Source organism: Eurosta solidaginis, chromosome 3, assembly GCF_040869045.1.
Source record: "Eurosta solidaginis isolate ZX-2024a chromosome 3, ASM4086904v1, whole genome shotgun sequence".
In the NCBI taxonomy this organism is placed as follows: Eukaryota; Metazoa; Arthropoda; class Insecta; order Diptera; family Tephritidae; genus Eurosta; species Eurosta solidaginis.
In genome coordinates this window covers 212,324,602-212,350,662 of record NC_090321.1, presented here as the reverse complement: position 1 = coordinate 212,350,662, position 26,061 = coordinate 212,324,602, and the positions used below count along the sequence as shown (strand labels likewise).

The window sequence follows — 26,061 nt, the reverse complement described above, 5'->3', positions numbered from 1 at the left end:
CATATTTACTCAAGTTATCGTGTTAACGGACAGACGGACGGGCGGACAGACATGGCTCAATGAAATTTATTTTCGATACTGATGCTTTTGATATATGGAAGCTATATCTATCTCGATTCCTTTATACCTGTACAACCAACCGTTATCCAATCAAAGTTATAATACCCTGTGTACAAGTACAGCTGAGTATAAAAAGAAAGTCGAAGACAAAAATTGCGAAGCGTCTACCCAACAAGATGGGCCAATGTCATGTAGCGGTATCCACTTACATTGAACTTCAGTCAGCAATATTCGAAACAGAATGGAAAAATGGCAAAACTTGATCCCGAAAACCCGCCACTCCATGAGCTACTTATTCATAATCTCGGTTTAATAAGCTTTCTGTTTTACCCTTTAATGTGACTGACAAGTTATCTTTCTGACAGGACCTTAAAAGGCCTGGGGGTCGCATCCCGTTGAGCGTTATAGTGAAGTGAAAAAAAATTTATCACTTTGGTTATCACTTACTGTTTTCATTTCTTCATTTCACTGAGTTCGCAAATGCGATTCTTATAACTGCTGTGAAAACTGTTAGCTGAATAACATTTGAATTTACGATGAGTGAAGCTTTCTTTGCTGAATTATGACAGATTTCATTTGTTGGGTATAAATAAATAAAAATAAAAAAAAAATTAAGAAAAAACAAATGTGCGCCGCAGTGTGTCTGCTAAATGCTTCTAGGAGAATACGACAACGGCGCAGGTAAAGATGATAATGATCTAATTTTCACTGTTGAAAATAAAATCCGACAAGGACCTACACTTCGCCAGCAACGTACACAATATTTGACGAGACACCTTTATTTTCTTGCTTTGTTTTTGCAGGAAATATCCTCGCCTTTTGAGGCGAAATCTCCATGATTCAGAAAACCCTTTTACAAAAATAAATGAGGAGCTTCCCAAGGCAGTCGGTTCTATGTACCGGAGCGACTCGGGATTTTTCCCGACCAAGGACTGTCATTTCAGTGTGACCCCATTTAATTTGTTTCGTCCCTCCCACAAATTGTCATCCTCCCAGCAGCTCCTTGCAGCAGGACTGCTACATATTCTCTTACTCCGGGAAGGTATCGAACCCAATCCGGGTCCGCCTCCTGACCCCGGTCCTGAGAAATGGTTTTGCTGCATTTGCCAGAAAAGAATCTTTTTAGGACGGTCATACTCTGTTCAGTGTGTCTCGTGCAAGGGATGGTTGCATCGGACAGGTTGTTCTGGGCTTGATCCCAAAACCCGACGTCCACGTAACTTTTATAAATCTTTTGTGGCTCCTTGCTGCTCACGCCCAAGGGCGTCCCGTAGTCTACGCCTAAGCGCCCCCCCCCCCCCCCCCCCCACCTTCCAGCAGCCTCGCTGCTCAGCAAGCCACAACAAGTACCCGTTGCTGCTCGCGCCCCACGGCGCCAACAACTCTAACAGCTAATACCACTCATAACTACTACCTTCGTAGTAGAGCTGGTAGCAATGCTGAGCATCAGCCCCTGCCCCCGTCTTCTTCTCCCCCCCCTCTTTTCTGGCAGCAATCGTGCAGGTCAGGGAAACAGACTCTTAGTCCCTACCTCCGTTTGCACCGTCTGCCAGCACAGAATATATAGGTTTGCGACATCCGCTCAATGCAATTCCTGCCTTGGGTGGTGCCACTTTCCTAGATGTTCTGGTCTCCGCGACGGCAACCCCTCGACGGGTTTCATCGCGCCATGTTGCCAGGTCGCAATCCGGGTACCCCAATGCTTGCCCAAGGGCGCCCAGTCCCAAGGCCACAACAGCAATTGCGTCCTGGCCTTCCACAACCTAGGCGTAGCCACCCGTCACTTACCCCTAGAGTGGCGGCGTCACCCCTCATGCACTTCAGAATTCTGCAGTTAAACTGTAATGGACTAACTGGGAAGATTACGGAGATAGTCGATTTCATGAAGCGGCACAACATCCGCATTGCTGCGATTCAAGAGACTAAACTCACAGCAAGATCTGCATTGCAGACCTGCTCTGGGTATAATGTCCACAGGAAAGACCGCGAGAGCGGAAATGGAGGCGGCCTCGCGTTTATTATACACCACTCTGTGCAATATTATATATTTGATCCTGGCATCGACCGCAGGGACAATGTCTTAGAACGTCAAGGCCTATCTGTCCGGTCAGGCGATGCAAATCTAGAAATCATCAACATCTACATCCCTCCTGTCACCTGTTGCCCCAGTGGATACCACCCTAATATCGAGGCCTTACTCACTGGCAACAATCGCATTATCTTAGGCGATTTCAATGCCCATCACGACCTATGGCATTCAAACTTGCGGGCGGACAGTAGGGGTGAGATGTTGGCGGATCAAATAGAAGAAACGACGTTCTGCACAATAAACGGAGACGCCCCCACACGTATGGTAGGAAGCTGTCATAGCTCGCCAGACATCTCAATCGTGAGCGCAGAACTCGTAAACTGCGTCAACTGGCAGCCGATGGTAACATTGGCATCCGACCACCTGCCCATACTTATTTCGTTCGAGCGTACCGCCGACTTCATCGTCACCGAAAAACGCACTTTCATAAACTTCAAAAAAGGAAAGTGGGAAGAATATAAATCTGCAACAGACAGCAGCTTTGCTGCCCTCCCTATCCCGACTGATGCCCGCCAAGGGGAGTGTGCCTTCCGTAAGGTCATTGAATCCGCCTCGGCACATTTCATTCCCGCCGGGAGAATTCCCGAAATCCGGCCCCACTTCCCGGCGGAGGCTGCGAGCTTAGCGAGGGAACGCGACCTTATAAGACAGCTTGATCCAGGCGACCCCCAAATAAGGGATATAAACCAACGCATCATATTGCTTGTGGACGAACACAAGCGGGCGAAATGGGAAGAGCACCTAAGAGGTTGTAACCTCTCTACCGGTGTAGGTAAACTTTGGTCCACCGTAAAGTCCCTATCGAATCCGACTAAGCACAAAGACAAAGTTTCCATCGCCTTTGGCGATAAGGTGCTGTCGGATGCGAAAAAATGCGCGAGCGCTTTCTGCCGACAATATATAATGCATCCCACGGTCGACAAAGATAGACGGAGAGCCAATAGACACGCACATAAACACAAATTCAGCGAGTCACCAATCACCATCACCGCTAGAGAGGTTGAGGACGCCATTGGTCGCGCTAAACCATCCAAAGCAGTGGGCCCAGACGGCATAGCCATGCCGATGCTTAAAAACCTAGGGAAAGAGGGTTTCAAATATTTAGCGCATGTCTTCAACCTGTCTCTTTCCACCTTTGTCATACCCGAGAAATGGAAAATGGCCAAGGTGGTCCCGCTACTAAAGCCTGGGAAACCAGCTAACGTAGGTGAGTCATTTCGTCCGATATCTCTCCTATCGCCAGTGGCAAAGACGCTTGAAGCCATTTTGCTCCCTTATTTTCAAGCACATTTGCAGCTAGCCCCTCATCAGCATGGCTTCAGAAAACTCCATAGCACTACCTCCGCGCTAAATGTCATTGGCACCCAAATAAATTGCGGTTTGAATCAATACCCCCACCATAGAACAGTACTCGTAGCGCTAGACCTATCAAAAGCCTTTGATACGGTCAACCATGGCTCGTTACTGCAAGACCTGGAAGGGTTTACCCTTCCCCCATGTCTTAAAAGGTGGACCGCAAATTATCTGAGTGGTCGGCAGGCATCGGTGCAATTCAGAAACGAAACATCAAAACCAAGGAGAATTAAACAAGGGGTGCCACAGGGTGGTGTCCTATCCCCACTTTTGTTTAATTTCTACATATCTAAGCTACCTTCACCACCGGAAGGAGTCACAATCGTTTCCTACGCCGATGACTGCACAATAATGGCCATAGGCCCAGGCCCAGAGATCGATGAGCTATGCAACAAAATAAACGGCTATCTCCCTGATCTCTCCTGTTTTTTCGCCTCGCGAAACCTGGCATTGTCACCGACTAAATCTTCCGCGACCTTATTTACAACATGGACGCCCCAAATGTCGATCATATTGAACTCCCCCAGCGGGTTAGGGGGGGGGGGGGGGGGGGGGGGGGGGTCAGAATATACCAGCGGTAGGTATGCCTGTCGTAAGAGGCGACTAAAATACCAGATTCAAGGGGCTGTGTAGCGCAACCCTGCAGGTTGCCAGCGCAATATATAGCTTCTCCAAACCCAATTGTCAACCTCACCTATCCGCGGCGAATCCTGTTTCACTAACAGACGAGGCTCTGGCGACCCTAAGCTTCTTATGGAACTTGGGGTTGGGGAGGGAGGGGATGGCCTGAAGGTTTAATGTGGCCACATAAATCGTTCCCGAGATGGTCGGGCCAGCACCTTTATGGTGCTGTGGTACCGCAGCGTACCGGATATGTATCCGGCAAAGGACCATCACATCGATAACACTCCCCAAAACCTTCGGGGAGCAACATTATCGCTACAACAACAACAACAACAACCATATTGAACATCCACGTCGATGGCACTACGCTACCGACTGGCCTACACCCCAAAATCTTGGGTGTGACGTTTGATCAGGATCTACATTTTGGTGCGCACGCAACCGCAATTGTTCCGAGAATTCAGAGCCGTAATAAAATCCTCAAATCCCTTGCTGGCAGTACCTGGGGAAAAGATAAAGAAACGCTCATGACCACATACAAAGCAATTAGCCAGCCGATTACGTGCTACGCGTCACCCATATGGTCGCCAAGCCTAAAAACTACCCACTGGAAGAAACTACAGGCCTGCCAAAATACTGCTCTCAGAATCGTCACGGGCTGTCTTCTTATGTCCCCAGAACACCATTTGCATAATGAGGCGAGAATACTCCCCATCAGGGAGAGAAATGAGATGCTGACCAAACAGTTTCTGTTGAATACCCAGAAACCTGGGCATCCCAACAGACATCTGATTGACGAACCAGCACCGCCTAGGGGCCTAAGGAGTCATCTCCGTAAACATTTTGAGGAAATACGGCACCTGAGAACACAGCCGTATGAAGCGAAAAAACACAAGCAGGTCCTTGGTTAACTCCATAGACAGGCGTCGGACCTTTATGTCGGGAATTGCCCGGTGAATCTAGTACTTGAAGAAAAATATCCAGAACTCGCGGAAGAGGAACGCATACTCCCCAGGGAAACGCGTGTCACTCTTGCTCAACTTCGTTCTGGATACTGTAACAGGTTAAACTCTACCTATCCAGAATCAACCCCGACATACAAAATGTATGCCCCGCTTGCAATGTGTCCCCACATGACACCAACCATCTCTTTAATTGTAATGTGGAACCAACGCCTCTAACACCCCTTTCCTTATGGTCCACCCCTGTTGAAACGGCAAGTTTCCTTGGACTCCCGTTAGAGGATATTGATGACAATTTGTGATCGGTCCCGGCTATTAGGTGGGGGGAGCTTTGCTACAACAACAACAACAGGAGCACTTCATTGAACTATATCGCTATCAGGAAGCGATATGCATTGAATTGATAAATGAGTTGAAGCCACTTCTCAAAACATCTTCCAGAGTTCACGCCATACCAAGCCACATCAAAGTTTTGTGCGCATTGCGGTTTTTTGCAACTGGTAGCTTCTAGCGTTCGGTGGGCCAAGATCAATTATCTTCACTGTCGCAAACTTCAGTGAGTCGAAGTGTGTCTGAAGTGGCTCAGGCATTAAATCAGATTGCACATAAGTATGTGAGATTCCCAAAACGTGAAGAGTTCAACGCAATTAAAACGAAGTTTTTTGCAAATCATGGATTTCCGGGAGTAATAGGATTAATAGATGAGACCCATATAAAAATATGTGCACCAAAAAGGGAAATTGAGCATGTGTACTATTGTCGGAAGGGCGGTCATTCAAAAGATGTTCAAATAATATGTGATGCCGATTATCGCATATTAAGTGCAAGTGCTCGATATGGAGGCACAGCCCATGACGCGTATATCTGTCGTAATTAGCAAGTACGGCCAACCCTTGAAGATCTTTTTAATAGCGGAGAGCAGGATTTCTGGCTCTTGGGAGATAGCGGTTATCCGTTACAGGTATGCAATTTTTGTAACAGTTTTCTCCGGATATTTTACCCTGCATTTATGTTTTCCTACTAAGCCTTGGCTCATGACTCCAATAGCAGAACCTGCGTCCAACTGCGAAGAATCATATAATATAACGCATAAAAAAGAGAGCGTTCATTGAAAGATGCATTGACTGAAGAGCAGATTTCGATGCTTGTTGAAAGAACGCGTACTTTTTATACTCCACAAAAATCAACCATTCTTATATATGCCTGTACCGTACTGCATAATCACCTTATTTCTGCGGGAGTACCTTTCACCGATGTAACTGAAGAGTCAATCCAATCTACCGACCATGAATGAAGTCCAACATCTGACGCAATATATAATTAAAATAGTATTCAATCATGAACCAATGACTAAAGATCCCTTAATGCCACAACCGTGTATTTGTAATTTAATTTAGGAAAAAAGTTACTGTCAAATGACGTAACGCTTTTGAAGTTTTTAGGTTTCTTCAATTATTATTTTCTTTAAATCTTCATTGAAGATTTTTATTAACGAACAAAAATTTTAATTTCGTAAAAGTTGATTTTTTCTTAGAGATTGTTTATTATTTTCAATCAAACTCCAAGCGAAGGGACTTTTAATCGTTTGTGGTGATGCATATCATTCGGTCCAGTTCAGGAACCTAACATCAAAATCAAGAAGATTTATTTAAGGGATGCCACAGGGCGTGTTCCATTCCCACTATTGCGTAATTTTTACAATTCTTCAGCTACCATATTCACCACGTGAACAAAAAAAAAGTCGGAAATTTCCCAGTCGATAAATGGTAGGCGAGCCCCGTTCTCAGAGTCCAATATCCGAAGCTCCCAGTTGAAGAAAGCCAAATCCCCAGGGAATCGCACAACTTCCAGCTGAATACCGTATAGGTAAAACTCTTATCTACCCAGAATCAACCCCTATATACATAATGTATTTCCTTTATCGACGGCCCTGACCCTTACCGTTATTGCAGCAATCCCCTTGGACAGACGGCTAGTTGAAGTTAGATCTGTAGAAAGAAAGCTTTTTGCATGGTCAGGATGTTGTGAAAGCGAAAAGCAATGGAAGAAATCTTCCGTTATAAAATTCCGTAATAAAATTGTTTTGTTGTCTGTAATATTTTTATTTTTAACAATTTTTTTAAATTCAAACGTTAACACAAAATTTGTATCGGCGTTAACTTTGTTTTCACTTCACTTCAATTCGAAGTTTTAACGCAAAACGAGAATCAATAATCGTGGTGAATTGGTGTTAATACTTTTCATTTTACGATTACGCACAACCGGAATCGACCCCCTGTTTAGCCCCCAGCGGGTTAGGGGGTCAGAATATACCCGCGGTAGGTATGCCTGTCGTAAGAGGCGACTAAAATACCAGATTCAAGGGGTTGTGTGGCGCAACTTTTTCAGGTTGCCAGCGCATTATATAGCTTCTCCAAACCCAATTGTCAACCTCTCCTATCCGCGGCGAATCCTGTTTCACTAACAGACGAGGCTCTGGCGACTCCAAGCTCCTCATGGAACTTGGTGGTGGGGAGGGAGGGATGGCCTGAAGGTTTAATGTGGCCACATAAATCGTTCCCGAGATGGTCGGGCTAGCACCTTAATGGTGCTGTGTTACCGGAGCGTAACGGATCTGTATCCAGCAAAGGACCATCACATCGATAACACTCCCCAAAGCCTTCGGTGAACAACCTTATCGCTACAACAACAACAACAACAACAACCCCCTGTTTAAGTGTTATCTCTAGAAATCGTTCGAAATATCCTCCTGTGTACCTCAGGGAATTCATCTAGGCATTCTACTCCTTACCCTGATATGACTTACCACAGATAATATTGCATTCCCATACTTTAATGTATGCGGATGATGTAAAACTTTGCTACACTTACTGTCCCATAGATTAGATCTTCTTCGGGCCAATTTGGACTCGTTCCAATGTTGGTGCACAACAAATTTACTAGTTTCGAAATAATCTGAATGCAAGCATATGACATTTCCCCGAGTGAAGCCAGTTTTGATATCTTATACACTAAATGGTACCCTTTGGAGTGTGTCCTTTTTTGTCTGAAACATACACATTTCATCTATGGTAACGTTTTACAACGGTGCACCACCTAATATTTATCAAAAATTATCAAAGGTGGTATCAAAAGACGCGTCTCGACCTCCGTTTTTAGAATCCGAAAGCGAAAATTTAAATTTATGTCAAAAGATATAAGCAAAAAATCGGTTAAAATTTTCATGGGGTTGTTGTTTTTTGCAAGATTTGTTGTTCACGCACACACACTAATGCAGAAAGGGGTTCTGCGCGCATTTAGTTTTGATCCCCAAACCGGTGTCGGATCCGCCCAGGGTAATTTTTTATAAACGCGGCCGAAGGCCGCCAACGCAGAAAGGTGTTCTATGCAAAAAAAACTATGGATCGGGCCCCATATTTCGGACCATCTCGGGGGCATTTTACCGTTTTTTGTGAATAACTTTCGACAGAAACAAAATTTTTGATTTCCACTTTCGGATTCTTAAAACGGAGGACGAGACGCGTCTTTTGACACCACCTTTGACAATTTTTAATAAATATTAGGTGGCCCCGTCTTGTAAAACGTTACCTCATCTATTTTCAACAAAACATTGGGTGTATTTGATTTGTTAAAAGGTGGGCTAAGAGTTCGATGATCCGTACACATCGCTGGGCCGTTCAATACTAAGTTGTTGTTGTTGTTGTTGTTGTTGTAGCGATTAGGTTACTCCCCGAAGGCTTTGGGGAGTGTTATCGATGTGATGGTCCTTTGTCGGATACAGATCCGATGCGCTCCGGTAACACAGCACCATTAAGGTGCTGGCCCGACCATCTCGGGAACGATTTATATGGCCACATTAAACCTTCAGGCCATCCCTCCCTCCCCACCCCCAAGTTCCCTGAGGAGCTTGGGGTCGCCAGAGCCTCGTCTGTTAGTGAAACGGGATTCGCCGCTCGAAGGTGAGGTTGACAATTGGGTTGGAGAAGCTATATATTGCGCTACACAACCCCTTGAATCCCTTCAATACTAAGTATTTTTCATGTGTTTGTTTAACTGCACCTCAAAATCGTATAAAGCGTATAGATAAAATAAATAAAAAATAATTCGCGATAACCTCCGACGAGATCTAAGGCCAAGCTTCTCTTCCAATTTGCGTCGTGCTACCATTTTTTTCCTACAAATTGGCGGGAATGGACCTGCTCGTTTTTTGCCGACTCTGAAAGGCATTTGCAAGGCAGATGAGTTTTCACTGAGAGCTTTTCAAGGCAGAAATACACTCAGAGTGCTTGCCAAACACTGCTGAGGGGCTTAGAAAAATTGTCTTCTAATTGAAAAAACTTGTTTCTAAAGCTTTTGATGTTGCTCTTCCCGGGGCGTGAACCCAGGATTTTCGGTGTGGTAGGCGGAGCACGCGACCATCACACCACGGCAGCCGCCAGTATTAGCTTACCTTTTCTTGAAAATTGGAGAATTTTACTGGGGGTATTGTTTATCTATAAGCTCATTATTAGAAAAATTTACTTCGCTGAACTTCTCAGCCGATTGAATTTTATTGTCCCTCCAAGAGTATCCCGGTGCTTGTCGAATCTTTGCTAAAAACAATCCTCTGCTTATCTGATGTTCGCACTACAATGACTTGTATATATGTATTAGTTTTGAATGTACTTTTGCCACTTTACATAATGCAATAGTCACCTATCTAGCCTGAGATAGGTGCTAATTTATTGTTTAATATGCTGGTTAATTTCGTCATCAGCAACATTCACATGCATATCACATGAGTCCTCTACATCCAGATTCTTCATGAGCACTTCGCTTCAGCTCCATTTTGAGCCCTTCACGCCTGCATTACATTTATACTTACCATTGTATTAAAGTATTTTAGAGCACTCCGTTGCACGCGATTAACGACCAACCTTCTAAACATAGCGTCAGTGCTAAGAGAAAACTAACTTAAATCAAAGTATATTAATCGCTGCATCACCGTGCGATCGGGTATTGCTTTATAGTTTTAAGATAACAGTTTATACCTGGGTGAATTTATTCTTTTGCACTTGTTTTTCTCAACATTGTTGATTTGGTTGCGTATTCGTGTCTAGAAATATATTCATATGTGCTAATGTGCTGACCATAATATGATTTATTTAAAGGGCTCATTATACTTCCTTAAGGGTCAATTAATGGTGACTTATAACCATAACCAAATAAAACAGCTGATCAAACCTACCTTATGGAAATCAATGTAGTCGATTAATGGTGCCATACCATAACGCTAACGCCATAACCATACCATACCAACCGATTGGTTTTTGGTTTCTCGCCATATCCATAACCTAAAAATATTTGAGTCGGTGAATTTAATAACTTTTTGTAGATTTTATTCATTGCTTTGGATACATAATGACTAAAAGACTTATTTTTTGTGGAATATGTCTGTAATTTTTTGCGTTTTCTTAATTTTTATGGAATTTTCACGATTTGTAGGTTAACGCGCCATTAATCGTTCATATTGGAGATGGTTATGGACAGGGCCGCCTCAAGAGAATTTGGAGCCCTAGGCGAATTATTGTTTGCGGCCCCTTTCTCCCGTATTTATAGAAAGAAATTGGAGATAAGAAAAGTAGAGATCATAAATATTAAATTTAAACTTAGAGCTTAGTGTCAATAAAACAAAATTATTTTTTGTGGTATATGTTTGTAATTTTTTGCGTTTTCTTCATTTTTATGAAATTTTCACTATTTTTTTTTAAGGCACCATTAATCGTTCATATTGGAGATGGTTATGGATACGGGTATGGTTACGACTATGGCGTTTGGGTTAAGCTGGAGACATTGGTGCTTTATCGGTAACCGTATCGGTAACCTTTTAACAGCTGATTCGACCAACCTTATGAGAATCAATGCAATCGATTATTCGTGCCGCTAAGATCGTAACCGTATCGTAGCCAACCAATTGGGTTTTGGTTTACCGTCGTAACGATAAACAGCTGATTACGTTAGGGATACGGATACAGCGATACGACATACGGCACCAATGACTCCCGCTTTAAGAAAGTTTATAGCTCCGACACATAAGCAGTTTTTCATATAGATGAGTTTAACACATGCTTATATATTATGAGTAGATTGCATGTATTTTTATGGAGAATGGTAGAATGAGCGACACTAGCGCCATCTGATATTGAAAAGTAGCCAACTCCCCATTTTTGTTCCAAGCAAATCATAAGAAGAAGAATTTGAGATTTGCTTTGGCTAAGGGTGTTGGCACACTTTGCAAGTGAAATTATTTTTTCCACTGGTTGGTAAATTTTCCAACATTTTTCACAATTAAAAACTGCAATATAACAATCGAATACGACACAAAATATATTAGCAAGTATTTTTGTTGTATAGGGAGGATGTTTACAACAGTGCTTCGCGAAATTTTATATGTGAATGGGCAAGTCGTAATAAATTTCAATTTCCAAGTCTAAAGTTCCTTCATATTTACAAACGCAACATCTTGGTTGATTGTGGCGATGTTATTACAATGCATAAGCTTGGGTTAAGCACATCTATATGAAAAATGGCATTGTGTCACCGCCTTTAATTAAATTATTGCGAATGCTATTGAGTAAAAAGAAGCATTTTTATTTGTTTTGACTTTTACAATAGAATTATAGTTGCTAATAGTAAAACATTAGTAAAATACCTAAAAAAACGTAATGGGATCACTATTTTCCAAACGTAAAAAGCAAAGTAGAGTCACGGAGCACGATAAGGCCGTACTGGTGAGTAACTATTCTAAAGAGAATATGAAAAAACAAATTCAGCAATGGTCATATATTTCTTTGTTGTTTTTATCCCATATAGAGACTGAAGCAACAGCGAGATAAATTGAAGCAATACCAAAAAAGAATAGAATTTCAACTGGAAAAAGATAGGGAATTAGTTAAAAAATGCCTACAAACAGGACGAAGAGAGTAAGTCGATTTTTTCTTATCGAAAAAAAGGGGTAACGTAATAATTTTATCTGCTTTTATATGCAGTCGCGCCAAACTCTTGCTACGAAAGAAAAAATTCCAAGAAACACAACTCAGCAATGCCGATAAACAGTTGGAAAATTTAGAAAAAATGACTGCTGATTTAGAATTCGCGCAAGTGGAACTGCAAGTAATTGAAGGTCTGAAACAAGGCAATCTAGCGCTTAAGAAGGTACACGATCTTATGGACATTAATGAAATAGAAAAGATTATGGACGAAACAAGAGAAGGTGTAGAGAAGCAACAAGAAATTGATGCTATACTAACGGGAGCGCTCAGTACGCAAGATGAAGAGGACGTGCTGGCAGAATTGGATGCACTTGCTGCTGAGAATGATGTTAGCCAGTTACCTGAGGTGCCGACAGAAGATTTGCCAGAAAGAAATGTAGCAGAGGAGGATTTGACAGTCGAAAACGATGATGAGCCAGTCAAGAAGAAAAAAGTTGCAGAACAGAACAAGAAAGTGCTCGTTGAAGCGTAATTGTCGATGGAAAGAAAGGTGTAGCTACTTTTATAGGCTGTTTTTGTTTATAGCTTTGCTTTTGCTTTTATTCCCCAAACTTTCTTATACTAAGACACTTAGCTTATTAACTATTATATACTTTAAGATTTTATAAACTAAAGAAAAATGTTAAATGCAAATAATTAAAATATGCCGTTTTACACTTTGCAATAGAATGAATTGTGTATGTTACGAACTACAAACTCTAGAGGAATCATATGAAATGGATAGGTGTATCCTATAACTTAATACCAATTATTATGGGTAAGCAATTGCAATCTCTGATGGTACTACCTAACAATCCTATGCTAATATTTTTTTTGTGTATTATATTTAATAAGAGTTTGCTTTCGAGATTTGTTGGATCTATTACATAGTTGACATGCGTGCAAATGTCATAATTTGTTCATGATTTGATGGTGTCTCTGGTGTTATGCGCACACGTTGCCATGATTTTGTTTCGCTTGACTTGCGTATAGCATCCAACACGGCTTGCACATATAAACCATCTTCGAATGTTGCTGCCGCCTGTACCGGCTCTTTGACCCATGAGGCATCCTTATCAGCAAATGCTTCTTTCAATGCTCCAACCATCTTACATAATCCCTTAATATATGGACGTGGTAGCATTGATTCAGATGTTGCGAAATGCAAATCCTGCACATCGACATATACAGCTTCCTCCTTCAGTTGTGGCGGTTCAGCTTTATGCTTGAAAACAAACAAATCACCACCACGCACTGCCAAATGACCTTTACTACCACAAATGAGTACTTCTTGTGAAAAAGCCTTCGCCGGCACAGTGTGACTATGTAGCGAAACTGTCACTAAAGCACCACCACCTGCTAGTTCCATTTGAAATGTACAAAAATCAGGAGCAGATATTTGTCGTATACCATTGACCGCTGCAGTTGTTTTTGTATACGAACGCACAACACCATGCACACGCACGGCATGCTGTTGCAGCAAATAACTAACCAAATCAATGACATGGCTACCCACTAAATTGAGTGCACCACCACCCATTGCAGCATCGCACATCCAGTCGAATTTATCCGGAAATAGTGTACCCAGCTGTACACGTATATCCACCAGTGATATTTCATTCATTGGTCCTACGAGGTCCTCTTGTAGGCAACGTTTCATGTGCGTGAAGGCGGGTAGAAACCGTAGTGAGTAATTAACTAAAGTTATAAGTCGCGGATAGTATTGTGAAGCGTGCACCATTTTGAGAGCATCAGCTTGATGTAATCCCATTGGTCGATCACACACTACATGCTTGCCAATACCCAGAGCCTTCTTCGATATCTCGGCATGTTGAAATGGTTGACACACAATGAATACCAAGTCGACGTCTTTACGCAGCAGCACATCATCAATTTTGTTGGTAAAAAATGGAATTTTCTGTGTTTGTGCAACAGCTTCGGCTTCTTTTAGTGGGCCCCATATGGCTTTAATATCGAATCCTTTCTCACGTAGCAATGGTACTAGCACTTGGGTTATAGCTCCGGTACCGAAAATTCCTACACCCGGCAGCATTTTTTGATTTATAAGCGTGATTAAACAACTTTTTTGTATAATTCGTGGATAAATAAAAACAACAAAGCCAAATAAAATCAACTGTTTCCATAATTCTTCCTCTTATTGAGCACCGACTCGCAATAGAAAATTTGTTTGAAGGAGTTTGGTTATAGTAGCCGTGTTTTTTTTACAAGCGTATACCTTTACGTTTGCGCGTAAAAACGCGAATCCTCGCTTAAATAATGCTTAGGATCTGGCGATCCCAAGCTCCTCATGGGGTAATTCTTTACTTTGTTACGGTCTGCTGCTGCGGTCTACGGCCATGATCCCCTTGGGAGCGTGTTCACGCGAACACACCTAGCGATGTGGTGAAAGGGGCGATAGAAAGAAAAATATCGAAAGGAAGGGAACAGACTGCGCGGCCATCAGGAAAAAGAAAAAAAAACCACCACGAGTTTCCGAGAAAGGAAAAAGTTCCTTTTCCTTTTTGCTGGCGGTCTGAAGCGGTAGAGCACACAACCCTCGTGACCAAAAAGTGGTCAAGTGAAAAATTACAGGATACTTAAGTGCATCCACATATAGTTGGTGGAACTGACGAGCGCGTTCGCAAATACAGATAGTTCACCATCAAAATTTAGGCGGTTTATAGCAATCGTAAAACACTCCTCTACATATGTTCATCGTATTTTCGGAATTCCTCAAAGCCGTGCTTATATACATAGCCAAATTTTGAAAGGCTAAGGAGCTACATACGGGAAGTTTACATTTTAACATTTTAACCCGAAAATTGTCTCCGAAATGAGTGAATTCAATTAAAAACGAAGTAAGCTAGCCGGTGGCCACGTTGAAACTGTTTTAACCTACTCTCAGGACGTGCTAAATTCCCGAACATCGTGAATACTAATAAATAGTAATTGGAAGGCATCGGCGTTGCCTTCTCCGCGTATGCGAGGAGCGCGGGAATGTTGGAATATTCCCAACGATTGCCACGTAATATACACGGTTCCTCAACTTAGCAATAGTGGTGTTGGCTTAGCGGTGTCATTTCCATCCACACCAACTGCAATAGCACCAACCATATCCAGTGACCCCGGCACCGTCATATGCCAAGACGCCAGACGTACCACTCCTAGAGTGACATATCAACAAACACAGCGCCATTCACCACAGCAACATATTAATGATACACAACAATTGCAACAATTACAATTGCAACAACAAACGCAAAACCATCATCTAAACGAGCTGAGCAAATATTGGGTGGTGTCCAATGGTCAAGCATTGCCCTATAACATTCTACCTAATGGCACGATAATCACACCTCATCAACGCCAGCCAGCAACATCTGAGCAACATACGCACACTCAGCAGCAGCAGGTTCAGCAGCAGCAACAGCAACAACAACAGTACCAACACCAACTACAACAACAACGTTTGAAACTGGGTGAGTCCGTTCCAACTCGGTGAAATTGTATTATGTATCTATGTGAAGTGATAAAATTCGTCACTTACAGATTATCGTTTCAAATTTTTGTAATTCATTCCAAGCACGCTTAATGAACCTAAAGACCCCTTTCTGTAACTCGATTCGAACGTACGGTATATGCATTCGGACACTTTGGTGCTCTTAACTCTGTTGACCCGTCGGATAAGTGCAATGTAAAACCCGTTCTGCAATCTTGCGAATAAGAACCATTGTTCTGTAAAGCTTGTGAAAGGTCAATACAGTCAAGAAATAGAAAACCAAAATTATGAAAGTGTGAGTTCTGCAGATAATTTTATTCCAGTCGAGTTACAGAATAGTGTCACTAGTATATATATAATACCTTACATATTTGAATGTGTCACTCGGAACCATAAATTTTTTTTATACTTACCTGCGAAAGCCATGTAAATGGGTAATGCATTACACATTAGCGACATAGGCCTTTCTGCGAGAGTTATAACCTAGATGCAACAGGGGTTGGGGAGCGATGTCCTTTTGAACCTGGAACAATAAACTCGTTTCAGACGTTTTTTTTTGTATTTTCAAATAACGTCGCGAATGAACCCTTGCACAAAAAAAAAAAAAAAAAAAAGGAAGAAGAGGAAGAATTCCCCAAATTAAATGAAATACATAAAAATGAATTTAATGTAATTGCACTAGTAATTAAAAACCAAAAGATATTTAGTACATTCAAAATATTTTCTACACTATATACGAAACCACTAGGCTGTAAGACATATAAGGAGTTGAATCCGAATAATTGTATGCGATGTAAATGTAATTCGGAATAAACGTAAACTCTAGCATCACATGTGAAACTTAGAAATTCTCGATAGAATCCTAAAAATTTAATGCATAAGTTATTAATTAGTATGAATTGTCAATAAATCTAAATTGTAAATGGGAATGCTGAGGTCTCCTTTCTTTTAGAGGGCACCTAAGGTATACAGGTAAGGGGCCACCGAAATTTTAGGTGCGTCGGTGGCCATGGTTATTTGAGGGTGGGATAAAGCACCGGGCGTCGCAACACCACCCGCGGCGCCCCCTATATATATTCGGCCTTTTTATTTGTATTTTTATTTTTCAGCCGTTTTTTTTTTAGTTTGATTTTCAACGTTGGTAACCGGCCATGTCCGGTTCGGTAATTTTTTTTTGCGGTTATTTTTTTTGAATTTTAAATTTTTGAATTTTTTTTTGAATTTAGATTTTGAATGTCAACGGTCTGTCCGTGACATCCGGTTCGGCCGGATGTTGTTTTATTTTGAATTTTTAAGCGTTTTGAGTTGTCTCTGCGCTTCTGTTAGGTTTTTTTTTGAATTTGACAGCTGCTGAGTTTGAAAGGCATGATAGGAACATTTTTCTGCTTATGGCGCAGGAACAGTAAGGTTGGCAAGGACCCGCCCCAGCCGACAATGACTAGCCACTGTGCACCACTACATCATGCCGACCGCCTTCCTTACTGATTCCCTTGTAAATGCGATTCCATAACAGATGGCGCCCAACGTGGCACCTGAGGCGCTGGCCGCGAGGGTCAGTCGGGTCAACCTGTGAGGTTGACCATCCCACCAGTCCGAGTGAGCAGCCACAGAAGCTGCCACCTACGTTGCGGTGGGATGGTTAGACGGATCAGGTTGTCCGGGCTGGTCATCGGGGGCAGTGGCTGACGGAGCCACGTGACTTAACGTCAGTTATCGGGATTTTGTATTCACCCGATGAGGCAGTGCTGCACGCACTTTATTTTTTTTTGTAGTTGGGGATTTTAGTTACCGGAAGTTGTCCGTTAGTCGGTTTGGTAATAATATGTCCGCTAATTGGGTTTTTTTTTTGTAATGTTAAATTTCTTTCTTTTACCTGCCGAATTTGTGATGTTAGTGTGAGTGTGTGAGCGAATGGTAGGACCCCAGCTCAGCCCACGTCTCAGGTGGTACCACCGAATACCACCTGGATTGTGACGGGTTGAGCTGGGATCCCAAGCGGCACCCTTACCTGTCCCACCAGTCTGGGGAGCGGCCATTGAAGCCGCTCCACCCATAGCGGCGGAGGCAGGAGGGGTGTCCCGGGTGAATGGACGGGAGGCCTCAGCACCCCCAGCCAGTCCCACTAGCGCGTCCCCAGAGACCGCCTCTGCGTTGCGGCTGGGTGTGTTGGGACTAACTTGTGTGTGTAGGACATTGACCCTAGTGGCCCCAACCAGTCCCAGAGGCAGGTCCTTAAGACCCCCTTATGCGTTGCGGTTGGGAGCACTAGGGACAAGAATGAATGAGTTTGTGTTTTTTTTTTTCATTTTTTTTTGGAGCCCGAGTGCCTTCGGGGAATGGGATGTCAGTGTTCCCATTGACTACCCAAATATTTTTTTTGGCCTTCTGTGGGGGCGATAACCACTAGCCTTTCGGAGTTTGGACGAGTTCTCCATATCAAAATGTCTACACTTTTTTTTTGTTTTGGCCTTCTGTGGGGGCGATAACCACTAGCCTTTCGGAGTTTGGACGAGTTCTCCAGATCAAAATGTCTACACCGTTTTTTTTTGCTTTGCATTCCGGTGGGAGCTATAACCTCTAGGAATCATTTTTCGGAGTTTTGACGAGTTCTCCATAACAAATGTCTAATTGCCGCAAAGCCCGTATAACTAGGAAACAGAAATTATTCCCAACTTGACTTAATTTTTTTTTGATAGACCTATGTTGCCCGGCTAGCTTCGTAGTAGGACTTTGAGACTCTTATCTCAGGGGTGAGTCGTGCCCCACGTTGATTGGCATTGGAGGCCCCTGGCAGTGTCTTCCCACAGCGGATCCGGTTTCCTGTTCGCTCCATCGTCGGGCCTTCTAAGCGAAGCAGGTTTGTTACGGTCTGCTGCTGCGGTCTACGGCCATGATCCCCTTGGGAGCGTGTTCACGCGAACACACCTAGCGATGTGGTGAAAGGGGCGATAGAAAGAAAAATATCGAAAGGAAGGGAACAGACTGCGCGGCCATCAGGAAAAAGAAAAAAAAACCACCACGAGTTTCCGAGAAAGGAAAAAGTTCCTTTTCCTTTTTGCTGGCGGTCTGAAGCGGTAGAGCACACAACCCTCGTGACCAAAAAGTGGTCAAGTGAAAAATTACAGGATACTTAAGTGCATCCACATATAGTTGGTGGAACTGACGAGCGCGTTCGCAAATACAGATAGTTCACCATCAAAATTTAGGCGGTTTATAGCAATCGTAAAACACTCCTCTACATATGTTCATCGTATTTTCGGAATTCCTCAAAGCCGTGCTTATATACATAGCCAAATTTTGAAAGGCTAAGGAGCTACATACGGGAAGTTTACATTTTAACATTTTAACCCGAAAATTGTCTCCGAAATGAGTGAATTCAATTAAAAACGAAGTAAGCTAGCCGGTGGCCACGTTGAAACTGTTTTAACCTACTCTCAGGACGTGCTAAATTCCCGAACATCGTGAATACTAATAAATAGTAATTGGAAGGCATCGGCGTTGCCTTCTCCGCGTATGCGAGGAGCGCGGGAATGTTGGAATATTCCCAACGATTGCCACGTAATATACACGGTTCCTCAACTTAGCAATAGTGGTGTTGGCTTAGCGGTGTCATTTCCATCCACACCAACTGCAATAGCACCAACCATATCCAGTGACCCCGGCACCGTCATATGCCAAGACGCCAGACGTACCACTCCTAGAGTGACATATCAACAAACACAGCGCCATTCACCACAGCAACATATTAATGATACACAACAATTGCAACAATTACAATTGCAACAACAAACGCAAAACCATCATCTAAACGAGCTGAGCAAATATTGGGTGGTGTCCAATGGTCAAGCATTGCCCTATAACATTCTACCTAATGGCACGATAATCACACCTCATCAACGCCAGCCAGCAACATCTGAGCAACATACGCACACTCAGCAGCAGCAGGTTCAGCAGCAGCAACAGCAACAACAACAGTACCAACACCAACTACAACAACAACGTTTGAAACTGGGTGAGTCCGTTCCAACTCGGTGAAATTGTATTATGTATCTATGTGAAGTGATAAAATTCGTCACTTACAGATTATCGTTTCAAATTTTTGTAATTCATTCCAAGCACGCTTAATGAACCTAAAGACCCCTTTCTGTAACTCGATTCGAACGTACGGTATATGCATTCGGACACTTTGGTGCTCTTAACTCTGTTGACCCGTCGGATAAGTGCAATGTAAAACCCGTTCTGCAATCTTGCGAATAAGAACCATTGTTCTGTAAAGCTTGTGAAAGGTCAATACAGTCAAGAAATAGAAAACCAAAATTATGAAAGTGTGAGTTCTGCAGATAATTTTATTCCAGTCGAGTTACAGAATAGTGTCACTAGTATATATATAATACCTTACATATTTGAATGTGTCACTCGGAACCATAAATTTTTTTTATACTTACCTGCGAAAGCCATGTAAATGGGTAATGCATTACACATTAGCGACATAGGCCTTTCTGCGAGAGTTATAACCTAGATGCAACAGGGGTTGGGGAGCGATGTCCTTTTGAACCTGGAACAATAAACTCGTTTCAGACGTTTTTTTTTGTATTTTCAAATAACGTCGCGAATGAACCCTTGCACAAAAAAAAAAAAAAAAAAAAGGAAGAAGAGGAAGAATTCCCCAAATTAAATGAAATACATAAAAATGAATTTAATGTAATTGCACTAGTAATTAAAAACCAAAAGATATTTAGTACATTCAAAATATTTTCTACACTATATACGAAACCACTAGGCTGTAAGACATATAAGGAGTTGAATCCGAATAATTGTATGCGATGTAAATGTAATTCGGAATAAACGTAAACTCTAGCATCACATGTGAAACTTAGAAATTCTCGATAGAATCCTAAAAATTTAATGCATAAGTTATTAATTAGTATGAATTGTCAATAAATCTAAATTGTAAATGGGAATGCTGAGGTCTCCTTTCTTTTAGAGGGCACCTAAGGTATACAGGTAAGGGGCCACCGAAATTTTAGGTGCGTCGGTGGCCATGGTTATTTGAGGGTGGGATAAAGCACCGGGCGTCGCAACACCACCCGCGGCGCCCCCTATATATATTCGGCCTTTTTATTTGTATTTTTATTTTTCAGCCGTTTTTTTTTTAGTTTGATTTTCAACGTTGGTAACCGGCCATGTCCGGTTCGGTAATTTTTTTTTGCGGTTATTTTTTTTGAATTTTAAATTTTTGAATTTTTTTTTGAATTTAGATTTTGAATGTCAACGGTCTGTCCGTGACATCCGGTTCGGCCGGATGTTGTTTTATTTTGAATTTTTAAGCGTTTTGAGTTGTCTCTGCGCTTCTGTTAGGTTTTTTTTTGAATTTGACAGCTGCTGAGTTTGAAAGGCATGATAGGAACATTTTTCTGCTTATGGCGCAGGAACAGTAAGGTTGGCAAGGACCCGCCCCAGCCGACAATGACTAGCCACTGTGCACCACTACATCATGCCGACCGCCTTCCTTACTGATTCCCTTGTAAATGCGATTCCATAACAACTTTACGGCACAACTGCTAAAATTAGTCCAAAAATATCGGGAGACGTGTCAAAAGACGCGCTTTGGAGCCAATATCACGAATCCGAAAGCGGAAATTGGAAATTTTATTTCTTTTCGGAGATATTTGCAAATAAAATTGATAATTTTCATGTGGTTGTTGTAATTTTGATGATTTTGCCGCTCAGGCGGTTAAACGCTAATTAATGATGATGATAAGGTTTCATCGCTGGAGATAAACCTTCTAACTGTAGGGCGAAACAAACTTCCTTTGACTATCCTGGACTTAAAAGACTTTTATCAATCTGGGTACAGCGCTCAAAAGTGCGTTCCAGCTTTTGCTTTCACGAGGACATAAACTATCCGGACACCGGCACCATTATCATTTAGAAACGAATATACCCCGATTGGTTACTACCCAAAGGATACTTGGGCGTAAGCTCCCGGAAATAGTGAGTTACTTAAACCGCATGCAAAAGAATCGCCCTGGCCATTTCCAAGTGAATGACGATCAAAAGCTTTCCCCATATGCGTATACTTCAACACTCTACTCTATGCGCAGTTGAGATTAGTACATGCGTTCATAAAAATTTCATTACATTTCTTTTCGGAGATATTTGCAAATAAAATTGATAATTTTCATGTGGTTGTTGTAATTTTGATGATTTTGCCGTACCCACAAGAAAAACTGTGGGTAAAAGTGTAAAAGTGCTCTGGCGATCCCAAGCTCCTCATGGGGTAATTCTTTACTTTACGGCACAACTGCTAAAATTAGTCCAAAAATATCGGGAGAGGTGTCAAAAGACGCGCTTTGGAGCCAATATCACGAATCCGAAAGCGGAAATTGGAAATTTTATTTCTTTTCGGAGATATTTGCAAATAAAATTGATAATTTTCATGTGGTTGTTGTAAATTTGATGATTTTGCCGTACCCACAAGAAAAACTGTGGGTAAAAGTGTTTGCGCAGATATAGATTTGGTCTCCACACCGGTGTTGGACCCACCCAGGGTAATTTGTTATAAGCGCGGCCGAAGGCCGCCAATGTAGAAAGGTGTTCTGCGCAAAAATACTATGGATCCCACCCCCGGTTTCGGAACGCTCCGGGGCCATTTTGCAGTTTTTTGGAAATATCTTTTGACAGAAATAAAATTTGGAATTTCCGCTTTCGGATTCGTGATCCTGGGATCAAAACGCGTCTTTTGACACCTTTCCCGATATTTTTCTGTGGACGAGTTTGAGCAGTTGTACCCTAAAGTAAATAATTACCCCTCATGGAACAAGGGGTAGGGAGGGAGGGGTGGCCTGAAGGTTTCATGTGGTCATAAATCACGAGATGATCGGGCTAGTACCTCAATGGCGCTTTGTTACCGGAGCGTACCGGATCTATATCCGGCAAAGGACCATCAGCAAAACAAAGCTTTCGGGGACTGACTTTATCGTTAATACAACAACAACAACATACCCATCTAGCGGCAAATCGCTACATAACATGTTGTACCGAAAATCACAGACACAAACCTCTTGTGGCCATAGTGTATAACATATAGTTGAATCGGTTGCGATGAATATTGGACACACACCATTTCTACAGGGGAAACATACATCTAGTGTAGAGGTGAAACATAGACATATTTCGGTTACATCTGAGTATAATGCGTATTGAAATTTAGGAGTACTAATTTTCTGCGCAGCAATTTCAGAGGAGTATTTAAAGTTTGACGCTTAGCAGTCCATATAAAGTTTAAGTGTAAAGGTCTATAGATGTAGCAATGGTTTATAGATGCGGTAAAAGCCCATACAGATTTTTGAGGCAGCGTCGTGCGCTACAGATAAGTAGACGCTTGTGTTTGTATGGGAAGCGACAAATAGTGATATTATTACTTTGGCCCCTATTATGAGCATTATTCGATCTTCGATCTTCGCTGGCTATCGAACATCGAAAATCGAACTTGAAATTGGTATTATGACAACTCATCCCTGTCGAAATTTTCGTTGTGTATCTAATTTTCAAGCGAATAGAAATTTGTTGTCGATGCTGTATCGAATAGAAAAAGAATTGTTTAAAATTTAAGTTTTTTGTATTTATGTTCTATTTTTTTACTACTTAGTAGGGTAGTAGTGCAGTTTACGGTACCCACCCTAAAGTTGGGCCAAGATTTTCGAGTGAGGTATCAAAAGACGCGTATTAATCTCGAGAGCGGAAAAGAAAAATTGTATCTCTGTCCGGAGATATTTGCAGTTGAAGTTGGCGATTTTAATGTGGTTGTTGTTGTGTTTTTACCCACAAAAAAATTGTGCATCACCGTGGCGGTAGCCACGGTTATACCACACACCCGGACTTGGCATGGCGTAGCCCAGGGTTATTTTTTATAAGCGCGGCCGAAGGCCGCCAACGCAAAAAGGTGTTCTGCGCAAAAATACTATGGATCCCACCCCCGGTTTCGGAGGGACCCGCGGGTTAACTTCCGCTTTCGGATTCTTAATCTAGAGGTGTATACGCGTCTTTTGATACCTCACTCGAAAATTTTGGCCCAAATTTCGGTGGGTACCGTAAACTGTACTATTACCCGTAGTAGTAATTTTAAACTATTTGAATTAATTTTATATAGGTCCAAGGTCGTGAGTACAAAACAACAGCTTGAAAGACTAGTTTCAATTATGGAACAAAATCCCCATATAGCAAAGGAACTTGCACATTATAGAAATGCAACTTTGCTTGATGCAGCTCAGCTTCCTCGTAATTCAATTTTATCTATCTTTCACAAATAAAATTTTCCAAGACATTCAATACCTCTGATAGTACCACAGACACAGTCGGCTGGGCAAGTCCGAGTGCATTTTCGTTTCCAATGCTCAGTTGGTAGGATCCCTGAGCACAAAATCGGAGAACTTTTGCCAAAATTAAAAAATATTAGGAATATACTTAGCTCTTGTGCATTGCTGCAGCAGTTCATCTGTACTGGACAACAAGTCCATGAACGCTTCTTTGGATATTCTGAAATTTTGAATAAATCTATAAACAAAACTTATAATTTCAACAATTTAACAACTTATTTAGAAAGCTACACTTACGTGGTGGAATTCATTTCCAAAGGATTTGAAGCATCTCACCCGTCTTCTACTTCTGGCTAGCTCCAGTAAGCTTTCCTCTTCATCTAACGAATCATCAAACCACAATTCCGTTGTAGTCATACTTTAATTTTTAATATTTGAATTTAATAACTAGTTCTGCTTTTGTTTATTTATTTTATTTTATTTGACAGAGTATTGGAAATGTGCTATTGTGAACTTTTGAATTTATCGAAATTCACCATAACACTTGCCTTCATCGAACGCGCGTGATAATACCGAATGAAAATTCGTTCGATCAACTCTTTCGACTACAGTCGAAGATCGAATTTGTCTCATAATAGGGGCCTTTGACAGTTCTAGTTTAATGTCGAAAACTTGGCTAAAGCTGGAGACATTGGTGCTTTATCGGTAACCGTATCAGTAACATTATAACAGGTGATTCGACCTATCTTATGAGAATCAATGCAATCGATTATTGGTGCCGCTAAGTTCGTAACCGTATCGTAGCCAACCAATTGGGTTTTGGTTTACCGTCGTAACGATAAACAGCTGATTACGTTAGGGATACGGATACAGCGATACGACAGACGGCACCAATGACTCCGCTGTATCCGTATCCCTAACGTAATCAGCTGTTTATCGTTACGACGGTAAACCAAAACCCAATTGGTTGGCTACGATACGGTTACGAACTTAGCGGCACCAATAATCGATTGCATTGATTCTCATAATATAGGTCGAATCACCTGTTATAATGTTACTGATACGGTTACCGATAAAGCACCAATGTCTCCAGCTTAAAGCAGCTCTCGACTAAAGGTTCATGCACATTATACGACGCGACATGTAGCGACAAAATATTCTTTGCATATATTCTTATGCAGCCATGCACATCTAGCAACAGTCATACAACACGACACGACAAAGTTGACAAACTAGGCGAAAATGCCGCTAATATTTTGTCGGAACGTGTCGCGTCGTATAATGTGCATGAACCTTAATACGCGTCCGCACATACTGCGAGAGGTGTCAAAAGACGGGTTTTGACCCCAGTATTAATAACCAGATCTCAGAAAAAAAATTTTTCAGTCTATAAAAAGATTTACATAAAAAAAATTTACTCGGTCCTCTCAAAAAAAGGATTTGAGTTCCATAGCATTTTTGCGCTGTACATATTTCTGCGTTGGTGGACTTCGGCCCGCTTACAAAAAATTACCTATCTCTACTATTTCTCATCAAGGTTACAAAAACCACATGAAAATGTTTAAATTTTCATGCAAATTTCTCCTGACAGAGTTAAGTTTTTCCTTTTCCACCTTCGAGTTATTGATGGAATCTTGACACATCGTTTGACACTCGTCCTGATAGTTTAAGTTTAGTTTTGAAAGTCTGTTGCAATAGCTGTCTTTCCGCGTTAAACTTCCTTTGTGTTTTTTGTTGGATGCTTTAAGCCGCCCAGAGGAAGGTGTAGAGTTATAAGAGGTAGGTGGTGTAAGACTTCATCTCTTTTCGTCCTTCCAATTGGCGTCAAGTATCGCGAAGCAAAGATGGTGGGAGTTGCTTGCTACGATGCGGCCAAAATCGCTCAGGCGGTTAAACGCTAATTAATGATGATGATAAGGTTTCATCGCTGGAGATAAACCTTCTAACTGTAGGGCGAAACAAACTTCCTTTGACTATCCTGGACTTAAAAGACTTTTATCAATCTGGGTACAGCGCTCAAAAGTGCGTTCCAGCTTTTGCTTTCACGAGGACATAAACTATCCGGACACCGGCACCATTATCATTTAGAAACGAATATACCCCGATTGGTTACTACCCAAAGGATACTTGGGCGTAAGCTCCCGGA

General features: G+C 42.0%; 3 protein-coding genes across 4 annotated transcripts in view; 1 reads left to right on the top strand and 2 right to left on the bottom strand.

Moving 5' to 3' along the window:
• Window positions 1-10,201, bottom strand: part of clt (cricklet) — a 32,562-nt gene extending 22,361 nt beyond the window's left edge. The window contains exon 1 of one of the 2 annotated variants that reach the window (XM_067774986.1): window positions 9,953-10,201. In XM_067774986.1, coding sequence (XP_067631087.1) covers window positions 9,953-10,015 — 63 coding nt within the window. In that variant the 5' untranslated portion in view covers window positions 10,016-10,201. The remainder of the gene's footprint in view (window positions 1-9,952) is intronic. The other variant, XM_067774985.1, reaches the window with a different exon arrangement.
• A 1,499-nt stretch (window positions 10,202-11,700) lies between these two features.
• Vps20 (vacuolar protein sorting 20) lies at window positions 11,701-12,788 on the top strand. The gene is made up of 3 exons (XM_067774984.1): window positions 11,701-11,858; window positions 11,941-12,050; window positions 12,117-12,788. The coding sequence occupies exons 1-3, from the start codon at window positions 11,793-11,795 to the stop codon at window positions 12,589-12,591; spliced, it is 651 nt and encodes a 216-aa protein (XP_067631085.1). The 5' UTR covers window positions 11,701-11,792; the 3' UTR covers window positions 12,592-12,788.
• On the bottom strand, window positions 12,629-14,233 carry LOC137245014 (glucose-fructose oxidoreductase domain-containing protein 1). Its single transcript, XM_067774983.1, has one exon. The coding sequence runs from the start codon at window positions 14,149-14,151 to the stop codon at window positions 12,982-12,984; it is 1,170 nt and encodes a 389-aa protein (XP_067631084.1). The 5' UTR covers window positions 14,152-14,233; the 3' UTR covers window positions 12,629-12,981.
• Between the last annotated feature and the right edge of the window lie 11,828 nt (window positions 14,234-26,061).

Coding starts and splice junctions, on each gene's coding strand:
- Vps20 (XM_067774984.1), top strand. CDS start 11,793: ATGGGATCACTATTTTCCAAACGTAAAAAGCAAAGTAGAGTCACGGAG. Junction 11,859..11,940: donor AGCACGATAAGGCCGTACTG/GTGAGTAACTAT, acceptor TATCCCATATAG/AGACTGAAGCAACAGCGAGA. Junction 12,051..12,116: donor CTACAAACAGGACGAAGAGA/GTAAGTCGATTT, acceptor TTTTATATGCAG/TCGCGCCAAACTCTTGCTAC.
- LOC137245014 (XM_067774983.1), bottom strand. CDS start 14,151: ATGCTGCCGGGTGTAGGAATTTTCGGTACCGGAGCTATAACCCAAGTG.